At 45.7% G+C, this 26,551-nt stretch overlaps 1 protein-coding gene across 5 annotated transcripts in view; it reads right to left on the bottom strand.

The window, feature by feature from the left end:
• The window catches only part of PLEKHG4 (pleckstrin homology and RhoGEF domain containing G4), an 85,027-nt gene that overhangs the window by 22,681 nt on the left and 35,795 nt on the right, over window positions 1–26,551 (bottom strand). For all 5 annotated transcript variants that reach the window (XM_071567239.1, XM_071567241.1, XM_071567242.1 and 2 more), the window contains exons 7-13: window positions 24,483–24,569; window positions 22,641–22,757; window positions 20,315–20,413; window positions 19,498–19,646; window positions 7,089–7,227; window positions 4,672–4,794; window positions 3,972–4,163 (exon numbers count right to left, since the gene is read on the bottom strand). In XM_071567239.1, the coding sequence (XP_071423340.1) occupies window positions 3,972–4,163; window positions 4,672–4,794; window positions 7,089–7,227; window positions 19,498–19,646; window positions 20,315–20,413; window positions 22,641–22,757; window positions 24,483–24,569 (906 nt within the window). The remainder of the gene's footprint in view (window positions 1–3,971; window positions 4,164–4,671; window positions 4,795–7,088; window positions 7,228–19,497; window positions 19,647–20,314; window positions 20,414–22,640; window positions 22,758–24,482; window positions 24,570–26,551) is intronic.

Genomic DNA, 26,551 nt, shown 5'->3' with positions numbered 1-26,551 from the left:
CAAGCTGCAAGGCTATGGCAGGACAATGACCACATGTTCCCTGACCACCAATGAAGTGCCATCTTGCACAACATCCTGACAAGCAGGAAAAAGCCCCCGGAGCTGCCTCGGGCCCTCCTGTAATGATACAGGCAGTTCAGCTCTGGGCATCACATCACCACAGGGTATGCAGGTGCTGAGCCTGTTCGATGTGACACTGCCCTTTCTGGTTGGGTCAGTGCTTCCTTCCAGAGTGACTTTTCCAAGCCAGGATCACACACCTTTGCTCCTGACCTTCAGAAGGACTGGTTGTTATCCCAGGGCTGGCAGAGACCATGCTCTGTGCTCCTGCTCACTGGACATGCCACTCCACATAGGGTCCTGCAGTCTTGACAGGGCACACAGCTCTCACATGGGCCATTTCAACATGTAGTCCAGGTAACCTGCACTTTGCTTATGGTAAAGGCAAGAGCCAAGGGATGTAAGAGTGTTCTGAGAAATAATTTTCCCCAAAGAAAGCTTGAGAAAAAAAAAAGTGAAGACAAATGAGATAGCAAGGAGAAGGGGACCTGCTGTGGCTGTTCCTGGTCTTGATGGTGCACCTATGGCAGTGTAACTGTGAAGTCAGGATAGACAGCAGGACAGAAGGGTATTGGGGACTGGCCTTGCAGGCACCCCAGAACAAAACAGACATCAGTCCTTCTGGTCAGAGTCATACAGACCCCTGCTTGATCAGCTTCCCCATTCTCCTCCAAAGCACTGTGTAGTGCCAGATTCCAATGCAGTTTTGGAATTGAGTAAACAAGGGACAGCAGCCAGACCAGGCTTGAAGCCACAAGAAGATGGCAGGTCCTTGAGTATGCCCACACTGAGTTTGTGGTACTTGAAAAACAATCCTTCAGCCCACAGTGAGAGCTGGGGAAGGCAGCTTCCTTCACCGCTCCTCCTGCCTCAGCCCAGCCATCATCCAGCCCCTGACAGGCACCAAGGGCTCCTGCCACAAAGGAAGGAAGGACAAATGGAAACATTCAGCTTGGCACCAGTCATGGCTGTGGGGAGAGAATCCTGCCAGACCATGTGTAAGCTCCATGTGGTCTGGCCCAGCTCAGCCTGCCTCATCACAGGGAGCTCTGACAGGCCTTCAGGAACTGCCAAGCAGTGAAAAAACAAAGTACAGCATCTTGACAGGCCATATGGGGTTGTGTTATCCTGTTCCATGGTCTGTCCGGCAGCCACTTGCCCACCACATGCAGAAGGGCCAGCATAATGGAGCCTCCTGTTCCCAATAGGCAGAGAGGTACGTAAGGGATGACCACCATGATCCCTGTGGTGGGCACTCCACTCCCTTGTGCATGCTGAGATGTTTGGAGATCTGAGCTTGCCAGCTCATTATCACAGTGTACATTTCTTATGCACCCTTGGGCTTCCTCCCCAAATCCCGGGGTCTGGCACACTGAAGGCTTTTTACAGGAAGGAAAATCAAGGACATTGCTCATTGTAAACTCCTGCTGTTGATACCCACTCAGGTATTAGGGAAAAGAGAAAGGAGTTAGGCAGGCACTGACAAGATCACTGCAGGAAGGTTAGAGTAGCTCAGAATCACAAGAAAGTGAAATCAGTTTAGATAGAATCTGCTCACCACCCCAACGCCCTGACCACGCCACTGACTTTGCTTTGGGAAGACAGAAAGCATTCTGGAGATCAAGATCAAAATCATAAGCACTGAAAGAACATACTGTGCAGCAATTTATTCACTGGTGCTATTGCTGCAAGATGTATCCCCCTACACTCCTGGTTTCGGTTGGCCACCGGTTCACAATACACACATGTTGAATTTATACCAGCAGCACTGTTTATAGTTCTACTGAAACCAGTGAGATCAAAATCCTTCTTCCTCCCTAAGCCACTGCCTCTCCTCCACACCAAAGCAGTGTGCAAACACTCTGTGCCCACTATCATTCAGCTTTCATTGGGGCTGTGCATCATGAAAGGCACAACTAAGAGGGATGCTGCTGGTGCCAAGGACTGCATCCCACAGTTTGTATCCACCAAAAAGAAACTGAACTGCTCCCAGAAAAGGAAACGGGCCACTGTTGGGGTCCGTGTAGCAGTTGTGCCCTCAGGAATCATCCAGGCTTTCTGAAAGGCTTTGAAGCTGCAGAGGAACACATTGCTGTTGAGTCATGTCCAGCTACCCTGGCAGCCCAAGAGCTACCACTGTGAGTGCACTGAACAGTGCATGGAGCAGCCTGGAGGACAGAAAGCTCCTGGGAGACCTTAGAGCACCTTCCAGTACCTAAAGGGGCTCCAAGAGAGATGGAGAAGAACTTTTGACAAGGGCATGGTGTGACAGAAGGTAGTATTAGATTGGCTCTTAGGAAGAAGTTCTTCCCTGTGAGAGTGATGAGGCACTGGCACAGGTTTCCCAAAGAAGCTGTGGCTGCTCCATCCCTGAAGTGTTCAAGGTCAGGCTGGATGGGGCCATGAGCAGTCTGGTCTAGTGGGTGGCATCCCTGTCTACGTGAGGGGAGTAAGAACCAGATGATTCCTTAAGGTCCCTTCCAGCCCAAACCATTCTGTGGTTCTATGATCATGTGCTTCAGTCCCCATTTGTGCTCCACAGACTTTCAGCTTTGGCTGGGTGGGTTCATACAGGACCAGTGTTTACTTGCCCACAGAACTGCCAACATGCCAAGCAAGGCTTGTTGCTTTTGTGTGCCTCATCTTATCGAAAGAAACATCACAAAACTCCCCCTTCCCAGGATCCCCCATGAAAGTAAGGGGTGTTCAGGCACTAGAGCAGCTCCTGAATGTTTGCGCAGGTCCTTGCCATTCTCCTATGGCACAGGAAACACTTTTCTTTCCATTTAGGGGGAAAATAATTACACATTCCCACAACAAGAGGGTCCCCCACCTGCACAACAAAGTGCAGAGATGAGCCAGAGTAGATCTGCAGAGCATCACCAAACAAACTCAATCCTTACATGCCCCCACAGCAATGTTATGGGCTGCCATCCCCACTTTCCTGCCTCACACAGGACACTTCTCCGTGTTTTCATGTTTAGCTGAATTTCCTCCCCCCTCCTGAGCACTTTTGGCTGCCAAGACAGCTCAGAGAGAGCAACTAAGTGGCACCTACATCTGGTACAGCTTAAGTTTTAGTGTCTATTCTTTCTGGAATTTGAGAACTTCAATACCCAATGTTTGTACAAGTGTGGAATAAATGAAGCACAGGCTCCCTGGCCTTCTGTGCTTGCCAAAGCTGTATTTTAAAATGCACTTTGAAAATCCTACTGGTTATTCATCTGCAACTTCAGAAATTAAAAAACATCAAATCTAACTGCAGGTCTGCTGAACGACTGTGTTTGCATTAAACCAAACTGGTGTGAAGGTCGGGCACTCAGTCACCACACACGTTCTCTCCTTCTGCTTCCCAGATGCCTGGGATGACCCAGGCCCCTTGTTCCCTAAGCCACACTTTCCAGCACCCCGTTCTGTTGCTCCACTTCCTCAAACAGGCCTCCATAGGGAGTTGGGCTGTATTGAGGACTGAAGAGCAGGGTGCTACTCCTGATGAGTCAACAGGCTGTGTAAGGATACAGTATGAACAAAATGCAGGCAGCCCACCCTGGTATGGTGGCCAAGGCCAGACAGAAGCAGCCAATCCCTTGGCCACTGTCATCACTGCCATGTTCCCTCTATCCATTGTGGCCATCAAAGGGGTCTAAAAGCTCCAGCTCAGATAGCAATAAACCTCTGTGTTTAACAGATGTGGACATTTTCTGAAATACACACCGACACGTTCTTCCACATATTGACTTGAAAAAAATCACTGCTGACACATGAGTATGAGGGAACTTTTGCAGGTTATAGATCTCGCTCCCCATTGGAGCAAACACTCCATTTCGCACTTTTCATACAAAACCCAGTTCTGGTCTGAGTCCAAGCAGGCTTTTTACACTCTCCTCTCTGCAGCAGATGCCTTGTCTTACCTTGTCAAAGAATTCATACAGCCTGACTGTTTCACAGATTCGGTGCCTGGTTTCATCCAGCTGAGTGCAGAACTCCTCCAGCTGATCTCTGTAGGTCTGAAGCTTTACCCTGTAAGAATGCACATCCACAGAGGAAAAGTCTTCCCATCGATCCATCTTCTTTAACGCTTCCTGTCCCCTTTTGCAATACTCCTGAAAACAAAGTGGGATTGCATATGAGCATTGAGACCTGACATGGACAGCACGTACTCTTCAAGGTCATTAACAGCTAGGGCTAATTAGACAGGTTTTTATGGTTCAAATCACATGTCTCTGTTTACAACACAATTCTGGAGCCCTGATCTCTTATGATTTACACCAGTCACCCAGTGGCTTGTAAAGGCCTACACAGCAAGGCCACAGGTCAATTAGGATCAAAAAAGGGCAGTGTTACAAGCAGATCAAGGGAGTAAGAAAAAAAAATCCATCTTCCATCCCAGCAGTTATTTCCCTCAAGACTGGCAAATGCCATCTACTACGGTGTTGAGTTGGTGGCTTTGCCTCCAAGAGATGAGCAGGGGTGCTGAGAAGTGTGAAGGAATGACACACACCTTGGGGATGAACCTTCTTAGCATCATGGGTTTGGCTGAGCATGTACAAGACACATATGCCACTAACTCAGACACTGGAGAATATATTTTTCCAATCAGACAACACTTACACTGGCAACAAGATCAAACCCCTTGAACTGCTTTTGTGTTTGAAGCAGCATCTCCAAAGAATCATCCAGGTTGACAGTTTCCTTTAGCCCTTTTCTGCCAACATTCTCAATCCAACTGCTGACCTAGGAGAAAAGGGATAAGCCCCATTATTAGTCACCCTGTGCTACTCACCAACACAGGCCTTTATGTGGAAACAGCAAGGAACTGCTCTCATAATGCTGGTCATCTCATTACTGGAAAGAATGTGCGTGTAGACTGCTCCCCCCATCCAAGCATTTCAGTCTGAGCCTCCTGCTAGGAGTTTTTCCACTTCAGGTTACAGAGTAATTGCAAAGCTCTGCTATTGCTCACTAGCCTTAGGCATAAACAGGGCAAGCAGCTGCTTGGGTTCTTTTTTGGGTGAGCCATGGTCTAATGTGAGCTCTGCAACCTGCAGACTGACCTGACTTTCCTATTATTGTTATCCCCAACTGGGATCAACTCTCCCTGCTGCCAGACTTCCTACATCACTTCCCTTCTCTGACTGGCAGCACATGAACTACGTCACTGTTAGTGTATTGATGGATTCTCCCCATCTGCCATGTTTCATGGTTCTCTGGCGGCTCTCCGATACTGGTTTTCTGAAGGCAGTTCTCCACTGCAGGCTCCTCAGTGGAGTGTGGCCACTGCTGCAGTTATCAGCCCAGCAGAGGACAGACTAACAAGATCATCCTAAAAGCAAGGAAGTCACAAAAGGCCAGGCAGGATAGCACAGCATCTCCATCATCAGTGGGTTTTAAAAACAGGCTGGTAAACTTGTCTGCAATGCTCCAGGCATAGTTGCACCTGGGGGAAGGGACAGACTAAGTGATTCCTAATGCCTAGTAAGTGTTACCTAATGCCCACGCATCCTGTTTTCCTACATCATCTAAATCCATACCCCAACTCAATGGCAGTGGCAAGTGGAGGAGAGGGGGTTGGGTTGCCTGTACTGCAGAGGGGCACACTGCTGCTGCCTGTAACTCCCAGGCAGGAGCAGCTGCTGCCATCATTGATGATCTGCAAGAAAAGTAAACTGGAAGAGTCAGTGTTACGCAATTCAGCAGAAAAAAAGTTCACCTTAAAGCAGTGACAGGTTGCAGGGCCTGCCTTTGCACCTTTTTTCAAATTTCTGTTAGGTATTAGGGACACCAAATGTTTAAGAGAGTCTCTACCAGGTTCTTGCATCACACTTCTTGTCCTAAACACACAGTGCATGGTGCCCGAGTGTCTGCCTTCAAATGGGAAGTCATTAAAACTCATGAATCCATCTTGGCCTGAGAACAAATCAGGAAGGCTACAGTCTCCTCTGCAAATGCAGTTCCCTTCAGAGGAGAGAAACCCAGAATCCTAGAAGAATGATGGTGAAACTGGTCCTAATATCGATTTTTAAGGACATATAAAACTTCTCATTGTTGATGAACAGCTGTACAGGAAATGGTGTGACTCCATAATCTCAAAGTTGACTTCAGGCTTAGAGATCTGCAACATGAACATCTGAGATCTGCAACACTGAATAAACTGATCAGCTCAGACCTGGGCTACTATATGACTTTTTAAGGTTCCCTATCTACATGGCTACAGGTTTCAAAGGTCCTTCTGAAAGCCAGTGCCTGTTTGCTTCAGTTATCCCATGTCTGTGAAAGAGTTTCAATGAGCACCATACAAAGGGAAGTTGAAGGTCTCAGAAGTGCAGAAGGCGGGGGTTGAGCACAGCTCCTGGGCTAAGGACAAGAGGCCCTTCCCTGCCTGGAGACTGTTTATAGGGCTGCACCAAAAGGCAAACCAAGTGTGCCTGGGGCTGCACCCAGAGGGGAAGGAGTGTGCCTGGGCTTATCAGTTATCAGGGACCTGAGCACAGCACAGGAATCTAAACAAGAGTGCACTGAAGGGATGGGCAGCTAGTGTGGGGCATGCTCATCCAGCAGCAGGATGTTGGCAAACCCTGCAGGACTGAGGGCCCAGAGGGGACATGCAGACTTATCATCAGCTTGTTGTCATCACTCTGCTGCTTCTCCAGGTGAAGCATGAAGAATGGCTCACCAACAGTCTTGCTAGGGGGGTAAAAAAAAAAGACACTCCACCAGTAAGTGGTGCTTACTTATGAGACACTTCACAAATGTTTATGGGGTTTGACTGGACCACACCTAGAGAGAAGCCAGGAGACTTTTACCTGGCATTGGTAAAAGGGAGATACCAGGAGGTACCAGGCAAAACAGTGGCTTGGTTTTCAGCACATCTGAAAACTCTGTCTCAAATTCTCATGTTCACTTCTTAAGTGTCTACAGGCATCACTGTACACCTCCACACAAGGGATCAACAGGCCCAGCACCTGCTCTGGGGGACACTATCAGAGGGCAGCAGCGGGCAGTCACTGGAACTGACAGGCAGGCCTTACCTCCTTGAAACACTCTTCCACTTTCTCGAACTCCATCACCAGCTCCAGTTCCTGGATGCGCTTGTTTGACAGCATCACCAGCCGGTGAACGCCCTCATCAACTCGATTATAGAGCACGCTGGCGGTGTCAAGCGCATCTCTGGAAGGGGACACAAGTCTGGTCAGGGGTTTTGCATTCAGTCCTTCCCCCAGCACTTCATGCAAACATGACCTGGCTAACAGCTGTGCTTCAGTCATTCTCCCTGTGGGACCCATAGTGGCCATCTCCATACAGAGAACAGAAGAGAGTATTGCTGCTCCCTGCAGATTACTGTGATTCACCACTCTGATTCCAAAGCAGACAACCTGGCAGGAGGTACAAGAACATCTCCTAGCCAGGCTCCTTGCAAACTTGATCATACTTTCAGGTTTTCATAAACACAGATTACTTGCATCAATAGGCTTTCAGAAAACACAGGGTCAGGCAGTCTCAGAGTCTAAAAGTCACCATTTGAATTTAATTAAAAAAGTAAATAAGCAATTACTAGTAAGCAAATCTTTGCTGAGTGACAACAACAAAATAAAGTGCCTGATGCCCCACTCACTCTCAGGATTTCCACCAGCCAAACAAAAAGGCAAAGCATACAACAGCCCAGTGCCAAGAGAGAAATGGGATTTTACGATCTGAGCTCCCTGTCTTCCACAGGCAGCTGTGCTGCCCAAGGCCCAGCAGGGAGCACCAGGTGGCACTGTCCCTGCTGGCCTGGCCACAGCAGGGTTAGCTGTGTAGCACACAGGCAGGGATTGGACAGGTTCGGATGCTGGAGCCAGGGACACGGCACATCCCAGTTAGATGATGAATGTTAGCAAGTTCCATTTAGATGTGTGCAACACCTCTCCAGCACAGCCTTGGGTGAATTACAGATGGGAACAGGAGACAGAAGAGCATTCAGGCTTATTTGTCTTGAATTTCTTGCACTTCTAGATTTTCCCTTCTTTTACAATTATGGGCTCAATGGACACCTACAACAAAACACTACAGCCTCCTTCCTTCAGCTGTGTTCTACACTTGCACATTCAGCTGCCTGGTCATGTCCTGTACTTACCCTAAACCAGCTTTTGCTTCACAATTATCTTACAACCTTCTGGCTTATGAGAGCGTGGCTTTTTTATCGTGTTATTAAAACCATCTAAGGCACTTGCAAAACAGGTAGCTAATATTGCTAATGGAAATTAATTCAAAGCAATTCAGCATACATAGTTTATTTCTGTCTTGGGTTACAGGCAATCCTGAATCTATGAAGTGCAATTGAATAGCAGTATTTAGTGGCAGACATCCTGTAGTTTTTATGTAGTTTTTAACTGACACGAGGTAGCACAATAGGTCTGGACAACCAGTTCTGCATAGCAGAAATCCACACTATTTTTCCATTCAGAATTCCACCCAATGTGCACCAGCCAAATTCTCAAAACTCAGGCTCTTAGATACTTTTGTTTTTCCCCTTTGAAATGCCATTAGACTAAATGAATTTCTCCAAAGTGCAGCCAAAAATACCCGAATTGTTTCTGGACTAAGATCAGTGCTACTGCAGAGCAGAGTAGAGCAGAGCAGACAGGTTCTCTACTGAGAATCCGCAGGCTTCAATGGAAAGATCCTCACTGTAACGCTGCTCCCACATTTCCTGAAACCACCGTAAACAAACAGTGATGATATGAGCCTTCTGTTTTGTCATCCCTTCCTAGGGATGGATCCAGATCCAGCCCAGGGGACTTGCAGCAGCAGAGCCATAACTATTGTCCAAGCTGAGCTCTGGAAAGTGTGTTTACAGAGCAGGTTGTGGAGGCCAGTTCCCGTCAGCAGCAGTGACCCAGCTGGGACAGCTAATGAGAAACAGCTCAGAAGATGGCTGGAAGTTAAATTTGGCAACACCATTAACACTGTTTGGTTTCGTGCAGCTGAGCATATCTGTCAGGTCCCAATTTCTGAGTAAGTCTCCAGCATACTGATGACCAGACAGGCAGACACCCCTCGGCCTTACTCCCACAAGGCTGAATGCCTTGCTGGCATGAATGCCCTCATCCACTCAGGAAAACACATGGATACAGCAAACACTCTTCCTCTCCCACAGGCACAGACAAGCAAGCACCTTTAACTTTAGGCATTCCAGGCTGTTACATGCAAACGTTTACAATTATCCTCTCATGAGGCAAAATATTTTTCCAACCTTTTCTCTGAGCTTCCATGGAGATCACTTTGGTGTTGATGCTACTTCTTTGATGTCACTCATCAGCAGGCCAGATTGACCTGCTAGACCTTTCTGTAATGGGAGTCCTTATGTCCACCCAAGCCCATGACAAAACAAGGATGCACAGCTTCTGCACTTAGCAAGGTATTGCTGGATGGTAACTAATGGCACAGGGACTTCAGATAAGGGTTCGAGCTCTAGTGTTGGCTGCCCAAGCACAGAGTGTGAGCTGATACAGGGGAAGGGAGCCAGGGAGTCCCACTCCACCCTTTTCCATCCCTGATGGATGAAACAACTCCCCCAGTTGCCTCAAATATGAGTAGTTTTCCATGACAGGAGTCAGTCACTACCTCAGCTCCAGGGCTCTATCAAGTACTACAGATTCTCACATAGCAGAGAGCACATTTCCCAAAGCCACAAAACACAGGCTTTCCTGAAAACAACTCTGTAACTACAGGAATAAAATCACCCTCGAGGTAGAGGGATAAGAAGCAATTATCAAAAAAAAAAAAAAAGACACCAAAAAACCACATTTCAAGTATTTTTTTTTATAAACAGATACAGGTCTACCACAATGTCACTGTGTGAGGAGGTGAATTCACTGTGCCATTGTGGGCAAGACTGGTACCTCTGAGCACGTCTGAGACCAGCACTGGCCTTATATCCAGCAAACCTCTCCAGGGAAAGTCAGGTTCAAAACTGCAGTAATAAAATACCCCTGCTGGCCCATCCACCAAGCCCTGAGGAGCCCACTGCAGAAGGGGTTCGAGTGAATTTCTTGGTGCTGAGTTGAAGGACTGAGAAAAATCCAAAGAGTACTCTTTTGGTCCCACATGCTACTTCCACAGAAGGAATTATATCATATTACTGGAGACACAAGAAAAATGAAGAGCCAGACTCTGAAGATCTCAATATGACCAAGCCTCCTGTGCATTTGCAGAAGGTGGAAGGGAGCTTTGGTTCAAAAGTGAGCACTCTGTCCTCTGCCCCATCAGATGTAATCTGTCTCAGCAAATAATGCAGCAGTTACAGACCTACAGATACTCAGGCATCTCTCTGTCTCAGCTGATTCAGTTGTACTAGGAGTGACATCCTGTTACTGAACACACACAGAAAATCTTTGCTTTATGATCTACAGGCATCTCAAACATAGCTGGAGTCAGTCTGGGACGCAGCATTTGGGAGTTTTTATGTAAGTAGAGACTGGACAGAGAATTCATTTCAAAAGAGGGCTGGAAATTAGCTCTTGTTTTTATCCATAAATTGGGCTGTATAGGGTATATATAATCCAAACTCTCTTATTCTTGTCAGTTCAGTGATTTTGTTCTCTGTGAATCTCACAGCAGGCTATTGATACCCTTATCAGACACAACCCAACACCTCAGGGCTGCCCTTTTCACAGTCCTGCCAATGGTTTCCTGAGCGACTGCACACAAGACACACAGAAAAAAAATGTTTCCAAACAACTCCTCTGGGCTCAGACTCCCGGAGCAAATTCAGGTATGGCCTTAGACCATTCCTCCCCCTCCTCCTTTTTGAGTTCCTTCAGCATCCCAGCACCTCAGTCCTTTGTTTCAAGGACTAGCAATGTCGTTTTCACACATTCTGCCTCGCTTGGCAGGCATTCATCAAAACCTCAATATCTAGTTGTTGGTCTTCTGTTGCATCTCCAGGGTAACTCCATTCATATGTTGTCAGTCCCTGACATTTCACTATTACCAACCCAACAGGCTCTCTGAGTAACATCCATCTTTTACTCTGTTACACAGAGGAAAACACAAGCCTTTCCACACTGTAGTATAAAGTAGGTAGGCAAACGGAGCCAAACAAAGAAGTCACTCAGGCCATGGGAAAGTTTGTTTTTTCGATTCACTTGGGCACTTCCAGTGCTCACAGACAGTATCCACTGGGCAGTAACCATGTTCTCCCAAACCTCTGTACATCTGTTTATCTATTTACACACACATCCATTTGCTGATCTAGATCTTAAAAACTTCCTAAATGATTTCCAGTATACTAGTACACTCCACTATATCCTGCAGTAGGGAGTTTCATGAGGAAAACAACACTTTGCACAAATATCTATTTATTTTTCAGAGTCAGACTCAGAAGTTTTTCATTCCTGTCCATCATTGCCTTCAAGGCAGCTTGGAGTAAACAAATCAAATACTGAAAATTTGGTTGAAGGAAAAGTGACTTCCATCCTGCCACACAAAGGAAACACCTGGTTGTTAAGGACCTTAAAGATATTTTAATAGTGGCCTGTGCAACTCTGAGGACGAAAGGCTGAGTTGTTTGAAGTCAGTGGAAAGCCTCGCCTAAGCTCAGATTTGTGTGGATGTATTGCAATTTCCCTGCATATGGGAGTGTGGTAATACGAGTCTTTCACTACATTCTTCCATGGTCAAATCATCAAAAGTAATTTTGCAATAGTACAGAGTCAATATAATTTATAGCAAAAAGGAGTAGCTTGATGTCAGTTTATGTTTCCCCAAATCCTGTTTTCATTGGGCAATTATCGTTTCAGTGGAAAAGGTTCCAAACGTCTTCAGTTTTCTGGAGAAGTGCCAAACTCTTGTATAATGGTAGGGTAATTTTAAACCTATAATTTAGAAAGACCATTTCTGTCTGAATCCCTTCTTCAAAAAAGCCAGCCTTGGAGAGTTACACTTTATTTTTCAAAGCAAAATACCTGTTTTGTTTTCAAAAAATAGATGCCACAAAAGAGTCACAATAACAGGTGCTGCATGAGCTGTCTGCTGATGCCAGAGACACACAAACAGGAGAGCACAGGGAGGGAAACAGCAGAACCATCACTACTCTGCACCTTCCTGTCCCCCCTTGAAGAACCGCTCTAACCAACAGCAAGAACAGATCTAACGAGAGGGCTCATCCTCTGACCAATCTTGGCCAACTTTAAGACTGCAAAAATTCATGGATGGAAGGAAATACTACATTTTGGTAGTCTGTTTGATGGGGTTTAAGCAAGTATAGTGCAGCCAACCTGCCCTGGAAAATCATATATCCCTAATCATTCTGCAGTTTGGAAGAAGCACAGTCAGATGTTACATCAGCCTCATCTGGCCTTCCACTCCTGGTGCTCAACTTCCCTTGTGGATGTCTCTACAGGCGTTAGCCGAAAATGAACAGGTTCTGGCAATGAGGAGGTTCAAAGGATGGATTAGTCCATGGACATTGCCCAGATCATGTGTGCTTATACTCTGGCTACAAATCACTTAAACACCTTGAGCAATGCTTCAGGAAGAAATCCTTCCAGCTTTGCAGGGACAGTCCTGTGTGCCCAAGGGCTGTTTTGGAGGAAGAGAAATGCATTAGAGCCATTCTTGGTCATTAATGCATTTTGGCGGCATCGACATAAGTGCCATATTTGTTACAATCCCCTAAAAACACGTCAACATCAAATGCACAGTCCTGCCCTTCAATCTGGGAACTTCACATGCAGCTGAGGTTAAAATTCAAACTGGCCATGGTGAAGCTAAAGCAGATACTGCTAAAAAAACTAATTATTCTCTGCAGTACAGAAATAACCATGGTGGTTTCAATTACCCAATAAAAGTATTTGAGGAACTGGGTAGTTTTTAGAACCCTAAAGCGTCCTTAGAAAGGCACAGAGGTCAAACACCAAGTTTGGGGTTGCCTGTGGGATTCCTGTTCCCATTCAGGGTGGGAATGGTGGATCAAGCTGAGACCACAGACCTGGCTAAATCCCTCCTCACTAGGTTACCTGACATGTGCTGGGAGCAACCCATCCAATTAATACAATGCACCACAGACCATAATTGCTGAAAGAATTCTCATTTGTTTGTTTAAACATGTTTTTAGCAGAAATATACTGAGAAATCCCTTTAAAAGCCAAGGGACCAACAACACACAGTTAAACAAGTGTCCAAGTGTGTTACCAAGCTGTGATCTTTGATTCTTTCTGCAGCCTGGCTTGCATTCAGTTACAATAAAACTGTGTTCAGATTCTGGTTGGTTTTAAATCCCAGTAAGACCCATAAAACTGACTGGAAAAAAAAACACTGTAAGAAATCCCAAACCAACAAGTAGCCTGGGTGGGGGGAAGCTCACTCTGCAGTGGAGCCTGAGATAAGATGTACAAACACCACACTCTGGGAACACCAAGCCTCAAGCTGAGGTTTCCTACCAGCTGTAAAGTTTCTACCTCCAAACCTTGTCTCATGTACATTAAGCTATTCATGTTTACACTTTATATTCAGTTTGAACAAAAGTCTAACAGCTGTGTCCCTGGAGTTGGGACTCCCAGGCTTTCAAGGTACCCAGCTCAAATACACACACACCGCCACTTAAAACCACATACCTATTTCCCTGGTACATCCTCATTTTGCCCACTTCCAATGTTATGACCCATATAATAGAAGGGACTGTGCTATTAACCACCTCCAGCAACAGAAGCAACTATCCCAATGCAGCCATATAAAAATGGTGCTTGTGGGATGGCCTAGGCTGAGGCAGGAATGTCAGGTGGTTCAGCTAACATCCTATACTGGAAACTTTTTGCAATTTTTTCCATACTATTTTTAAACAGATAAAACACAGTGTGTCATTAAGTACCTAATGCCCTGTTGGCATGACAAATATTGCAAACAATAGCAAGTAAAACTGGAGTCTTCTGGGTAAATTCTCCCTGAATCCAAGATCATTTAGGACATAAAACAGCAGAAAATAAACAACAGAAAGGGAGCTGAGGGAAATCATCTCATAAAAAGCCTAAGAGAACAATGAAAACCTTACCTAGATAGAACTCTGCAATCTTTTACCTCTCTGCAAATGCCACAACTGGCTCCACACAGCACTCAGAAGGACAAGAGCTCCAGCTCTACACTCCTTTGTGTGGAGCAACAAGGTCTGTTTAATGCAAGTGTAAGTGCTTTTCACCAGGCTAAAACCACCACGCAAACAGAGGGAACAGGTTAGACCGTAACCAAAATGAATACCAAGCAGCACAGTATGTGTTTGGGTAGAAATGTCTCCTGTGCTCCTCCCTCCACCTGACACAAACAAATAAGGCCATGGACAAGCACTGCCACTCATGCTCGGCCAAAGTTTAGTGCTCGTCAGCATCTTCTGTGTCACCAGCAACAGTGCAGAGGCGTCTCATGGCAGGAAACTTTTTCACTTTGAGGCTAGAATTTAGGCACGTTTTTTTCATCTCACTTCAAAGGTATACTGAAAGCCTGTCCCAAGATGAAGGTTTTAGGATTAGGTCCACAGGAGGAACATGCAAAGCACCTACCAATGAAAGGTGCCTCTTGCAGACCCCATCAGGAGTGCACACTGTGGCATGAGAGGCTCCCAAAGCTCCCAGAGAGGCTGGAAGATGAGCAAGTACTAGTTAAGCAAGCCAAGAAACTGGCATCAATGAGAGCAACACAAGCACTATCATCTTTTAAAGCATGCACAAACACAGAGCTGCAGCAGACACACATCTCGAAAAAAGAAAAGGGATGGCAGAAGACAGTGATGCCTCCAGGAAGGATTTCCCAGCGTAAGTTGCCTGGATATGACCACCTGCCTGTGGCACCAGTCACCAGCTTGTAGCTGCACACACGGTACCTTCCAAACCAAGAATCCCACCCATCCCAGTCTGCCCAGACCAGAACTTACACACCAGACACCTATTTCCCCTCTAACCTTGCTCCCAACTTGTCCCATATTTTGGATGAACAGTTTAGTCTTTCTTGCTCTACCACAGGCAGACAGAGCTTCAGACAGTGCCATGCAGTTGTTTGGCAGGGGGCAGAGAGCCTGCACATTATCCAGGTTTACTTCCACCAAAAGGAGCAGAGCAGCACATGCTGGCCTTGTAGCATCCCAGGAGTTGCTACTAGCAGGAGTCTTGCTAAAGACCCACAAACATGAGCTCTGCAGCACCACACAGTTATAACTCACTGCATCACAAACTGACCACACCTTCAAGCAGACCCAGTGGTCTCAACAGTGTGTGTGGAAGACAGGCCCAAGAACTGTGGAGGATGTTAGCTGTGAGATCACTCTCTTTGTTGCTGTAATTGAGTCAGGTCAGCACCAGGAACCTGGCAGTTGCTGCTCAGGAAGTCTGCTCTGTGCTGTCCATTACCTCTGCTCAGATCCCCACCCAGGGCTTCCAACCAGATCACCAAGCCACACTAAAAATAGGCAGCTCACAAAACCAGCTCTTGGCTCTCACCACTCCACCCTCAAAGTACAGACACTAACTATATTGCCTCCTGCAAACAAAGGAGAATTCACTCCTCCATCTATTTATAATCTGCTTATTCACAGCTTGCAAGCACAGATTCTTTTCAGATGAGGAGCTTGGGGGAAGAGGTTATGCTTTTTCTGGTTCCATGTTCTGCAGACCCAAGCACTCAATGTGGTCATTCCTTCACCATCTGAGGTTTTTCTCTTTCTTTTGGCTCTCACCTCTAGCCTTGGGGATATCTTGTCCATCACCATGCAGAGCATGATACAGTCCCACTCCTGTGCCTCTGCGAGAACATGGTAGAGCCAGGCATGGCTATGGTATTCTGATTTAAGTAGCATAAACCATCTTTGCATTAATATAAAATGTTTATACCTTCTTTACTCCACTTGTGACTCACAGTGTATCTGCAGGACGAAAAGCACCACTGGACACTTTGTTTAGGCACACATTCCCAGCTCTTGGCTACGCTGGAAGAGCTGTAATAATGAAAACAACAGTGGAAAATGTCTGGCTAAAGACTGGGTCAAAAGCCTCCACCTTGCCCTGCTGCCCAGCCCCACATCAGTGCCTCACTTTAGCAAGAGCTGCTGCCTGGCTTCTTGCAGCTTCTCTGACAGTTCCATCCTAAGTCTTTGAAATCCACCACAAAAGCAGCAATGCATTAGTCCACCTTCCACAGCTGGCTCAGGGAGTTGTCTGCAAGCTACAGGATAGCTGATCACTACACTAGATAGCCAGAAGCCAAAGCTACACCTGCTAACCACCTCTATGTACCTTACTAGAAAGACTGTAGTAATTAAAAATTTCCAGTTTGAAAGTGCAAAAAGAAGTATTAATAGCATTAAAGTGATGAAAGTGTCCATGGCATTGTCTACACTCACCAATAAGAACTTCAGCCAGGCTAATAACTCTGCATTGCAATCCCCAGAAAGACTGGGGCAGCAAACCTCTAGGGGTTCTGCTAACAGATCTGGAGGACTGAGAGCCTTCAGAGCACCCGATGGTGTAAAGGTAAATGTGCTGCCCTTAAATCCAACCAGCTCCACCAACTCTAAATAAGTGGCAATGCCACCTCCAGCAGTGCCCCCCTGCACCTCTGGGTGGCCAGCCTGTGCTGAAGCCATCACTGCAGCACTCAAAGAGGTGCCACAAAGACACCAGCTCATCAGTGTCACACCCACACAAACTCCTGGCCAAACTCCCACTCCTGGAGGTGGGAGGGCAGAGGGACCATCTGAGCACACCACATCCCCAAAGCCAACTCCCTGCTATGATCTTCCTGCAGGACATGTATTCTGGTAACTCTGCTCCTCCTTGCAAGCTGGGAAAAGGCAGAGATCCAGAAAAACTGCTTGGAGAAAACTGTCCTTCCCTTTGTGAATAAGCAGCCGGATGGGCAAGGCTACCTTTTACAGTGGTACTTGGTGGAGAAAGATGTATGAAGACTCACATTGTGAGCTGACCAAGACTTGAGTTACTGGTCAAAGTCACTGCTGTGGTGCTACAATTTTACCTTTAGTTCTGCACTTCTGGTTGGCCTATTTTAATTAAGTTAAAACAAGAGTCCAGAAAACTGCTCTTAAAATTGTTTCCTGTATTTATATGTAATTCTTGCACATTTGGGCAGGTACCTGTTCACAGCTGGCCTCAACTCAGGACTAAGAAGTGCTGGCAGTCATGACTCCCTGTTTTATCAGACTTTTGCAACACAAGAGAAAATAAAAAACTAAAACAATGGGACACGTGATAGACACAAGAGCCAAAACAGACATCAGGCTCAGAAGAGTAAAGCCCTTTGACTTGCTTTTGTAAATAATTTGATTTCAAGTATTGGGAGAGTGGGTGTGGAATTGGGCTGTTACACCTTGATCATGATTTTACAATTCAAAGCTCAGAACAGCAGTACCAACCACAGGCCCTACTGAGTACACACACAAAGTCCTGTTCCATTTTCCTACATCACCAGCTAGAAATTGAACACTGGACCCACAAACATCAGTATCTTCTCCATGCCAGCTCAGTAGGCCAACCACAGTATTTTGTCCTACCCTGCTTTGACCGTATCTGTTAAAGAAGGCCTTTGAAAATGGTAACTACAGGAGCCTTTACAGCGTTAGCAGAGCTCAGAACTTTTAATATCTACAGGCCAGATTGAAAAGAAGGAGCAAGTGCACTGCCATGGAAGACCCCAAGCCAACAGTACCTTTTACAGAGTTCTCTAGCCAAGTGATAGAGCTTTTTTCCCCATCTGAAAGGATCCTTGAACAAGGAAGAGTGGAATTTGTTAGTCCTCTGTCACAAGGTAGATGAAAAGCAGACACTTCCTCAGTTAAAATACTGCCCGGATTTTAGTTACTACAACTACTTCACAGGCAATAAGAGGACTAACTTTTTTCTGCCATATTCATTTACACTACTCAGGCTGGAGAGAGCCACAAACACTTGAGCCATGGCATGCAGTCTCCCTTCATACTGGCAGGCAACAAATACAACCCGAATGAAGGAGAGAACATGCTACACAGCCTCGGTGTGTGCTCACACACTGTACAATCAAAGAATTCTGTGTGTATCCCCCACCCTTGCCCTTGCTAAGGTAATCAAAGCAGTAAATTATCCTTAGGGGCTCTGTCAGATCAGGTTTCAAAGTTGATCATTTCCCTGCACAAGAACACAGACTTAGCTTAAAAACCAAAATAAAACATAAACCCCATGCCTGTTCTCCCTATTCTCCTAGGACTCTAAAGTTGCTGTGTGTTGCTCAAAATAAAATAAATAAAAAACTCTAAACAAAACACAAAACGCCACATTATTGTGCTTCTCATGTCATGTGAGAATGAAAAGGCTATACTGTACTAATTCAATCCAAAATTGCATCAAGATTACTTCACCAGTTCAGCAAGACAACTGTGTCTGCACAGCCTGCCAGAGCTGCTGACAGCAGTCACAGCAAGAGCGAACAGAAAGTTACACAGCCTGTCCCCACACTCCCCTCTCAGCACCAAAATGTCAACCCCCTTCTCCCAGTGACAGGTAGCAACTTGCACTGTCACTCACTTGCTGAATTTTCAAAGACAGATGTTGTTCTTTTCCCAGTGTTTGGGTGATATAACTATTTTGTTATCTTCTCTGCATTCCCTCCCTTCAAACCTCCCAACTTGTGATGGCAACAGGGAGTTTAACCAGATCAAGGCTGCGGATGCACAGAGCCATTCCACACCACCCTGCCATCCACTGTGCCCTCATCTGCACCCCCAGGCCAGCCCTTATCTCACACCGGGGCTGGAAGCTCCTGGGAGCAAAGGCTGCCTTTCTACCTTGTTGTTTGCACAGCACATAGCACAGAGGCCTTCACACACTGATAGGCTTCAGGTGTTTTAACAGTACAAACAGGAGTTGTGCAATGCCCTGGGGATGTCAAACAGCTGGGCTCTCGCAGTCCCTGCTTCTCATACCAACCCTGCAAACAGGCAGAGAGTATTTGTTTGTGCAAACCAGTACCACTGTGTGAGGAGATCAGAGCCTGCTGCAGCCAGAAGGCATTCCTCACAGTTAAGTTCCTTGGAAATCCCCTTGCATAAGGAGTGCCTGGGGAATTCACACAGCAGTAACGCCTTGGACCCAAACATTCATCACTGGCATCATCAATTAAGGCTTATGTTTTAGAGGTGTACAAAATATCCATCTCTATCTCCACTACAGAAGATAAGAGTGATTTGGCTGGAAAAAGGAAGTGTAAACACCTAAGTGAATCCACCCCAGCTAGTTTTTGGATCAGGGATGAAACAGTCAGGACAAAAGCAAAATTACATTTTTTACCTTTTCTCTTTTGAACATAATTCCTCACTACACAAAGCTGGTCTCTGGCCTCCAGCAATGAAGGGGCATCTCAGGGAGACTCATAGTGTCTGCTTTTTGTTCATCTCTATCTCTTCTTCTGCCATTCTGGGGGGCTCACCTGTAGTCAGGGGTAAGGGTGACACAAGACTCCTCCTTCCTCAGCCTGGCCAGGAGTGCTCCACCCTCCAGCTGCAGCCTGACCAACCGTGTGTCTTCAAGAACATTCTTCATCAACTGCCTGTAGTTCCTCAGCAGCACAGCTGCATCCTGGAGGGGTCACAAGAGGGAGATGAGCATTTACTGCAATCTACAGGCAATGAGGGAACAGGCAAAAACCAGCACCCAAGCCAGAACACACCCAAACCACATCTCACCTGGGCCCACCCTAGCAAAGAGTGAGGTTGGTTCCCACAGCTGTTTCTCTCAAGCCTGCCAAGTCCAAAGTGATAAACAGTGCTCCTTATGCTCCCAATATTTCCCCACCAGGCTAAAATTGTAACCCAGTTCTTATCATCTGCTGTTCCATTCAGCCTCCATTTTCCACTCACAGCTGGCTCCTACTGTTCTGAGCACCTGGACCTGCACGGCTTCCAGCCTTGGGACAAGATGCATGTGAGAGGTTTCTGGATATACAGATGGGTGCAGGAAGGCCCAGAGAGGCCACTATAATATCTTCCATTGATTTACTGCTGGGACCCTCAGTGCAGAGCAGGCAGCAATCTCCCACCACACTGAGGTACAGCAGCTTTTCAAGAGGAGGAACAGAATGTTTGTGACAACACAGGTTTGGTGCTTGTACCTTCCCCTCCTCTTGCCCATTTCCAGACTTCTGATCTGGAGGCAGCAAAGCTGGAACCACGCACAGAACTGTGCTGTCACCTAACTTTATTCTACCAGGCCTTTCACCTCTGATGACAGGTGAGGGACAGGCTTACCTCAGCTTTTTCTGGTAATTTTCCAGATTCCACTTTGTGAATAGCTCCCTGAAGGAAGGCACAAGCACCTTGGCATCCTTGTAGCAAGTGTTCCAGCTTCTATGAGAAAAAAGACCAAGGCAGAGATCATTGCCTCACAGCTGACAGGAAAGGTATCTTTTGTGCTTGCAGAAAGTTAAAAGTACAAAACCAAGAGAGAATCAAACACATTAAGCCAAAGGTTCAATTACACTATCTAGTGAGGCTGAACCAGCAGAGAGAGGCCCATCATACTACTCTAAGGCCTCTGTACAGACCTTATAAACTTGCATATTAGTGCGTGTATGGGGAATGCTTTATAGAAAAGAAAATCAGTCCACTTATGTCCCACATTCTTCTACTATTAGCATTTCCTGTAACTTCTCATGATGATGAATCACTATGCATGAATTTCAGAGAAACAAAACATAATACGACTACTTGGAATTTTTCTACTTTAAATCATTTCTCTTTGTGTTAAAAGTAGCATAAACTAAAGAATAGGAAACTGGAAAGCTTTCAAAATGAAGCACCTTAAGCTATGGACAAATCTGAAATACTTCCTCGCTCTGGAGTGGGGGGAAGGGGAGAGAAAAACAAACAAACAAAAAAAGACCAAACGTTTCCTAAGGGTTCGTGAGGCACTATTTTTAAGAAAAGTCAGATATAAAGCCTACGTATTGTCAGATGCCACCCTCTAGTCACTGAAATGAGAGAAGGGAGAAACAGCTATTCCAAAATAACTGTGCTCAAAACAAAACAAAAAAGCAGCTGTTTGAATCTTTACTGAATTGAACTCCCTCCTCCCCAGAGTGCTGGAACAGCCCCAGCAGTGACAGATTAGGAGGCAGGATGCAGGTGAGATCACTGAGACAGGAAATAAACGCTATTTGCCACTTAGCTGCAGAGCTAAAGGGGCTGAGCACGTGGGCCATTATCACACACAGTACAGACAGGCAATCCATACAAACTGATTCCCATATTAACTCCCTTTGGTAACATTTTACATGTTAAGATGTAAGACACAAACAAGCAGCAGTCTGGTACCACACTCCTTCCTTCAAGAATGACCCTTCTGCACACACAGAGCACCTCAACTCTTAAGGTATTCTCAACTCTGTCCAGAAAACTAACCCATAACCTCTTGCAAAGACTCTCTGCTTCCTCACTGCCAAATAAGTTTCAACTTCTCAAATTCAATTCCATGCACCAACATTAGGCTTCTGTACCTCTACAGCATCAGCACTGTGGCATACTAGTATTTTTAGATGAAAGTTTAAAAAAATGGGTTCCAAAATAAGCTGGAAAAGATGAGTTAGCATTTGACACATGCCAAGCCTAACTGCTATAGCCATAGTGGTTTTATCAATGACATCTTGATCTGCTTCAAATGCTGCACCGCGCCATGCAGCACTCCAGGCAGCGAAGTTGGAGCCAAAAGACCACTGGATCCTCTGGAAGCTGAGGTGACAATTCTGTCATCCACCAGGGTGAGCAAGTCAACCTCAGTGTGAAGACAGCCAACTCATGTGCAGATTTACAGAGATTTAATCCTGTCTAGTCTCAGCACGTCAAACAATTCTTAACTCTCAATACAGTTTTTTAAAGATTCAACAAGCACATAGTCCAGAGCACTCAGGCTCCCTCCACAGCACAAGTGGACACAGAGCTGGGTACTGGTGCTACAGATGCAGATTTCTGGCAGTCTGCACATGCCCTGCTGCATGGAAGTAAAAGATATTCCTAGGAGAAGAATTCTGAACTGATTAGCAGGGACTTCTAAATCTCACTCTTGCAAGGACTGCAGTTTTCCTAAAGGGTTCTTAGCCTGATCTGGGGAACTTGCTACAAAACCAGAAACTTTAACTATTTTTATTACTCAAATTGTTGATTGTTAGTTCAATGAAAACACAACACCAACACGTTCTCCCGAGTTTAGTTTGAGAAGTGCATGTTCTTAATCCTCTGAGTATAACTGAAGAGCCACTCCGTATCAAACAAAACAGGATTCCAGTTCAGATTTGACCATATTTTAAAGGGAAGGAAGAATTAATGCAATTCAAGCAGATGAGTTAAAAACTAAAATTTTACTTCCTGCAGTCGTGCCAATGGGGTCACAATGTGCATCCATTTTATGAAGACAGTATTAGCATTCTTTTGATAACAGAGATTCATTTGCACACACAGCTATTACAGGAACATTGTCTTTTAATGCTTGTAGGTTCAGCTGCTGACAGGTTCCTCTTGCTTCCCCCGTTACCACTGCTGGTCTCAGACACCAAAGCACACAAGACATCCTCCTACTCACCATGCGGAAGCTCAACCAGTCCCGGTGGCAGTACGGGAAGGTCCCATCCAGTTCCAGAGGCAGCTGTGAGCTGTCTATGTGCTTATGGAGGGATTTCATGGAGGTGAGAAGTTCAAACTGCACAGGAATAGAAGAAAAAAAAAGCACGCTTGCTTTTGAGTGTGAGTATTGGAGGAGGAGGGGAAGACAGAACCTTGATGTCTTTATCTTGCACAGAAACACAACACACAGTATATATCACTACAATATAAAGGAAAAAAAATCAATTCAATCTTAGAGCAGCTTGGTGAGCAGCTCAGTGGGCAAACCCTGAAGGAATGCAGGCCACAACATGCTGTTCCACCAGGCAGAACATCTGTGATGGAAGTCTGGCAGCAGCCAGCCCTTCTCCAGAGCCAGCACCTCCCAGTGTAAGCAGAGCAACTCCCTTCTATGTTCCCACATTGTGCTGCGATTTGCATTTGTTTGGAGAGTCTGGGAGGTTAAATCCAGCCCCTAAGTTTCCTCACCTCACTTCCTGGAAAAACAGTCTAACAGCAGCTTCTGCCTTCCCCTCAACTCTACACTCATGACAGCAGCTGTTTGCTACAGGAGTTTCATGGATCTTGACACAGATCACTTGCCTTCTGTGAGTCTCTAGGACCTCAGAGCATTTTTATACCCACTAGAGCAACAAGTGCTCCTGCAGGTACATGGAAGCCAGCCCAGACACAAACTCAGGTGCAGACATTTAACTCCCACACACACACTGTGAAGTTCCCACCTCCTTACAAAATAGTGATGATGCTTCCAATTCCTCCTGCATGCCCATGTCTTTATTAGTCTTTCCTCTGGTTCCCTCCTACACTGTTTGTATTTGTTCAATGTGTTTAATGTCTTCTGTAGCTCTCACTGCATGCACATGCCTGCAGCCCCCATTTTGACTTCAAATTCTTCCACATGGGGGCAATGAGGAAGTGGACTAATAGCATTTGTTATTCTTTAGTCTTTTGGGACACTACAGCACACACAGAGCAAGCAAACCTGATGCCCATCACATCATCTTCATCCACAGAAACCAAAAAGGAAGTCTTGGCCTACTCTGAAGCCTACAGGGTTTCAGCAGGCACAGAATTTCAGTCCAATCTTTTATCTTGCAACAGTTTTAAGAACAGAGGGAGAAGCCTAAGATGCAGTTTGATCCTCTATTCGCTCGCCACAGAGTGGCTGGGAGCCTACATTTTCTATACAGCTATGGCATACCAAGGCAGTTTTATGTCTAGTGAGGGAATTCACCGATGTTGGGATAACTTTCCTTCATGTTACTCTTCCCAGACATTTCAGCTGCAAATGCCCACCTCCTCTTTCCCTTCTTGCACAGGTCTCTCAGCCACTGACAGCAGCACGTGAGGAGAGGAAACATGAGATATACAAAATCCAGGAAAGCAACAAGCACCTTCAAAGGTGGAGTTCAGGATTTAGCCTAATGTGATCTCCTCCTGACCAAGAATTTCCCTCCTTGTTAATAGGAGAACATGAAAAACATCACTATTACTGTTAATTGTGCAGGCCTCTTCCAACAAACCCTCTGGTCTTGAGGGCCCCAGCAGCCTGACATAATGTCAAATGGCAAATGTCACTGATGGACTTGGCAATAAACAGAGCATGACAGAGATCTGTTCAGATCCCATAAACATTAAAACCCCATAAATACCACACCTGTAAGGGCCCACAACCATAAACACAGAGAACAGCTACAGAGATTTCATGTGAGAATCACCACACATCAAAGACAGAAAACTTGTTTGGAAAGCTAAACAAAGGACGTCAAGAGCTGCCCAGCAAAGCCCCAGGTTCCATTACCTGTCCTGCTGGTGGCTTCTCCATCCGAAAAGTCAGATCTCTTTCAACCAGAAGCAGTACCCCATGGATACAAGGAGGATCCATGTCCTACAACAGAGCAGAGCACAAATCCATTACTGATCTCTCTGGGATACTAAGGAGAATGTATCATACCAGGTTTGTACACAAGATTGCAATTTGTCCTTCAAAGGCATCTACGAAGCCCAGAAGGCAGTCACCAGGATTAGGGAAGGCCAGTCTACAGAGCACCAGGGCAACGTCCTTAGGGTAGTTTGCTTTAGATCAACTAGTCCTGCAATATTTAAGAAAGTGATGGAAGAGGTCAGGTCTTGGCTGTACTAAAAAAGCTCTTTTACACAGGGAAGTGTGTCAGGATTAAAAAAAAAACAAAACCAAAAAAACCCAAAACCAAAAACCACTTTCAGTGTCCAAGTCTTTTCTTGGTAACTTTCCTGTTCACTTCACCTAACTGAAAGGAAGTTGCCTTTTTATTTCCCCCCCACAGTGCCACAGATGTCGTCTTGTCTTTACTTACTGCCAATTTACAATCAAGTACTTGCATCCTGTTTCTACTGTTCAACCGACAGAAATTCCAAATACAAGGGATGTCTGGAGCTGTAGTTCAAACCCAGTGATCCAGGAGCAGCTCTGCAATTACAGAAGCATTCTACACGGAAGTGAGAAACAGGCACGGAGAGCGACAGCAGGAAGAGGGAAACGTGGCTGAAAGATCCAAGACCATGGAGACAGGGCTCACCACAAACATGATGCCTGGACCAGGAAAGCAAAGGGAAGAGCCATTTAAGCTGTCATGCCACATGGTTAAAACAAGAGCCATCCCATTCAGATTGTCTCCTGCACGGTTTTTCCTTCTGCAAGGATCTCAGGAACTTGATTCTTTGTCAAGCAACAAATCCTTTCTAGTATTGCTCAAGCTGTGAGGAACCTGCCACAGAGCAGGCCAGACAGCAAAGGAAACCTGTTTAAATAAAGAGCTCCAGCCCTGTGTAGGGTTAAATACCTGCCAGGAACAGCAGAGCCAGAGTACAAAGGCAAGTGGACCAGCAGAGACTGAGCCACCTAATGTGACACTGGTCCCTGCTCAGCAATTAAGAAACAATGCCAACACAAGGAGCCCCAGTTCTACAACTAAAACCAGCAGCAGATATTCCAGAGCAGAGGAAGATGACCTTTCTCTCATCCAGTCCTAAACCAGGATCCTTTTAAACAGGAAGGAAAAAAATCTCAAGTGGAACATCTTTCCAAACCATGAGAGGTTTCTAATTCTTCTGAAATCCCCTTCTCCAAAGGTAATTATTCACACTTTCACTGCTATTCGAACACTGATCAAAAGGCCAAAAAGAATTTACTGCATAATTAGACTGCATTAGGTAAATACTGAAGGTCATTTGAAGAGAGGGTGGGGAGATATTACAGCTGTATCAGCAGCTCTGAATTTATCTGCTAGAAAGGATGAAGACTAGGCACAGCTTCAAGACAGATGATGGTACTAAACAACTTGACTCTTACACAATCCCTCTTCTACTCCAACAGTCATGAGATGAGGGATAAAGGTAGAGATGGTGTAACAAGAGGTTACCACAATAGCCAAAACACTCACTTGTTTGTTTGTTACTTCTGAAAATAGAAACTGAAAAACCATTCATAAAGAAATCTGTCAGGGGAGAAGTTCATGGTTTTCCAATCCAAGAAGCAGCTGTATTTTCAAAGAAATCAAGTATTTTTCATTATATTTTTTTTAATTTAAACAGCTGAGAGAAGCTTAACAGCACTGATGGAGCAATCCAGAGACTGAAACAGTTTACAGGAGCACCTGGAAACAGCAGGATGCTGAGGAAGCTTTCCTGCAGCTTCTGCACAATGCCTTACCACCTTTGCTAACAAAGCCAGCTACATGGGAGTAAAGAAACAGTTTCACACATAGAAGTGAACTCCTCACCTCCCACAACAGGTAAAAGTGAGGACAGCATAAAATAGAGGGGCTCAGAAAGCACCAGGTTAAATACCCATCCTTTTATAATTATTCTTTAAGAAGAGAATTAGATACT

Source organism: Pithys albifrons, chromosome 12 (assembly GCF_047495875.1).
Source record: "Pithys albifrons albifrons isolate INPA30051 chromosome 12, PitAlb_v1, whole genome shotgun sequence".
Taxonomy (NCBI): domain Eukaryota; kingdom Metazoa; phylum Chordata; class Aves; order Passeriformes; family Thamnophilidae; genus Pithys; species Pithys albifrons.
Note: the sequence above shows the minus strand (reverse complement) of the source record. Positions and strands in the feature narration are given on the sequence as shown.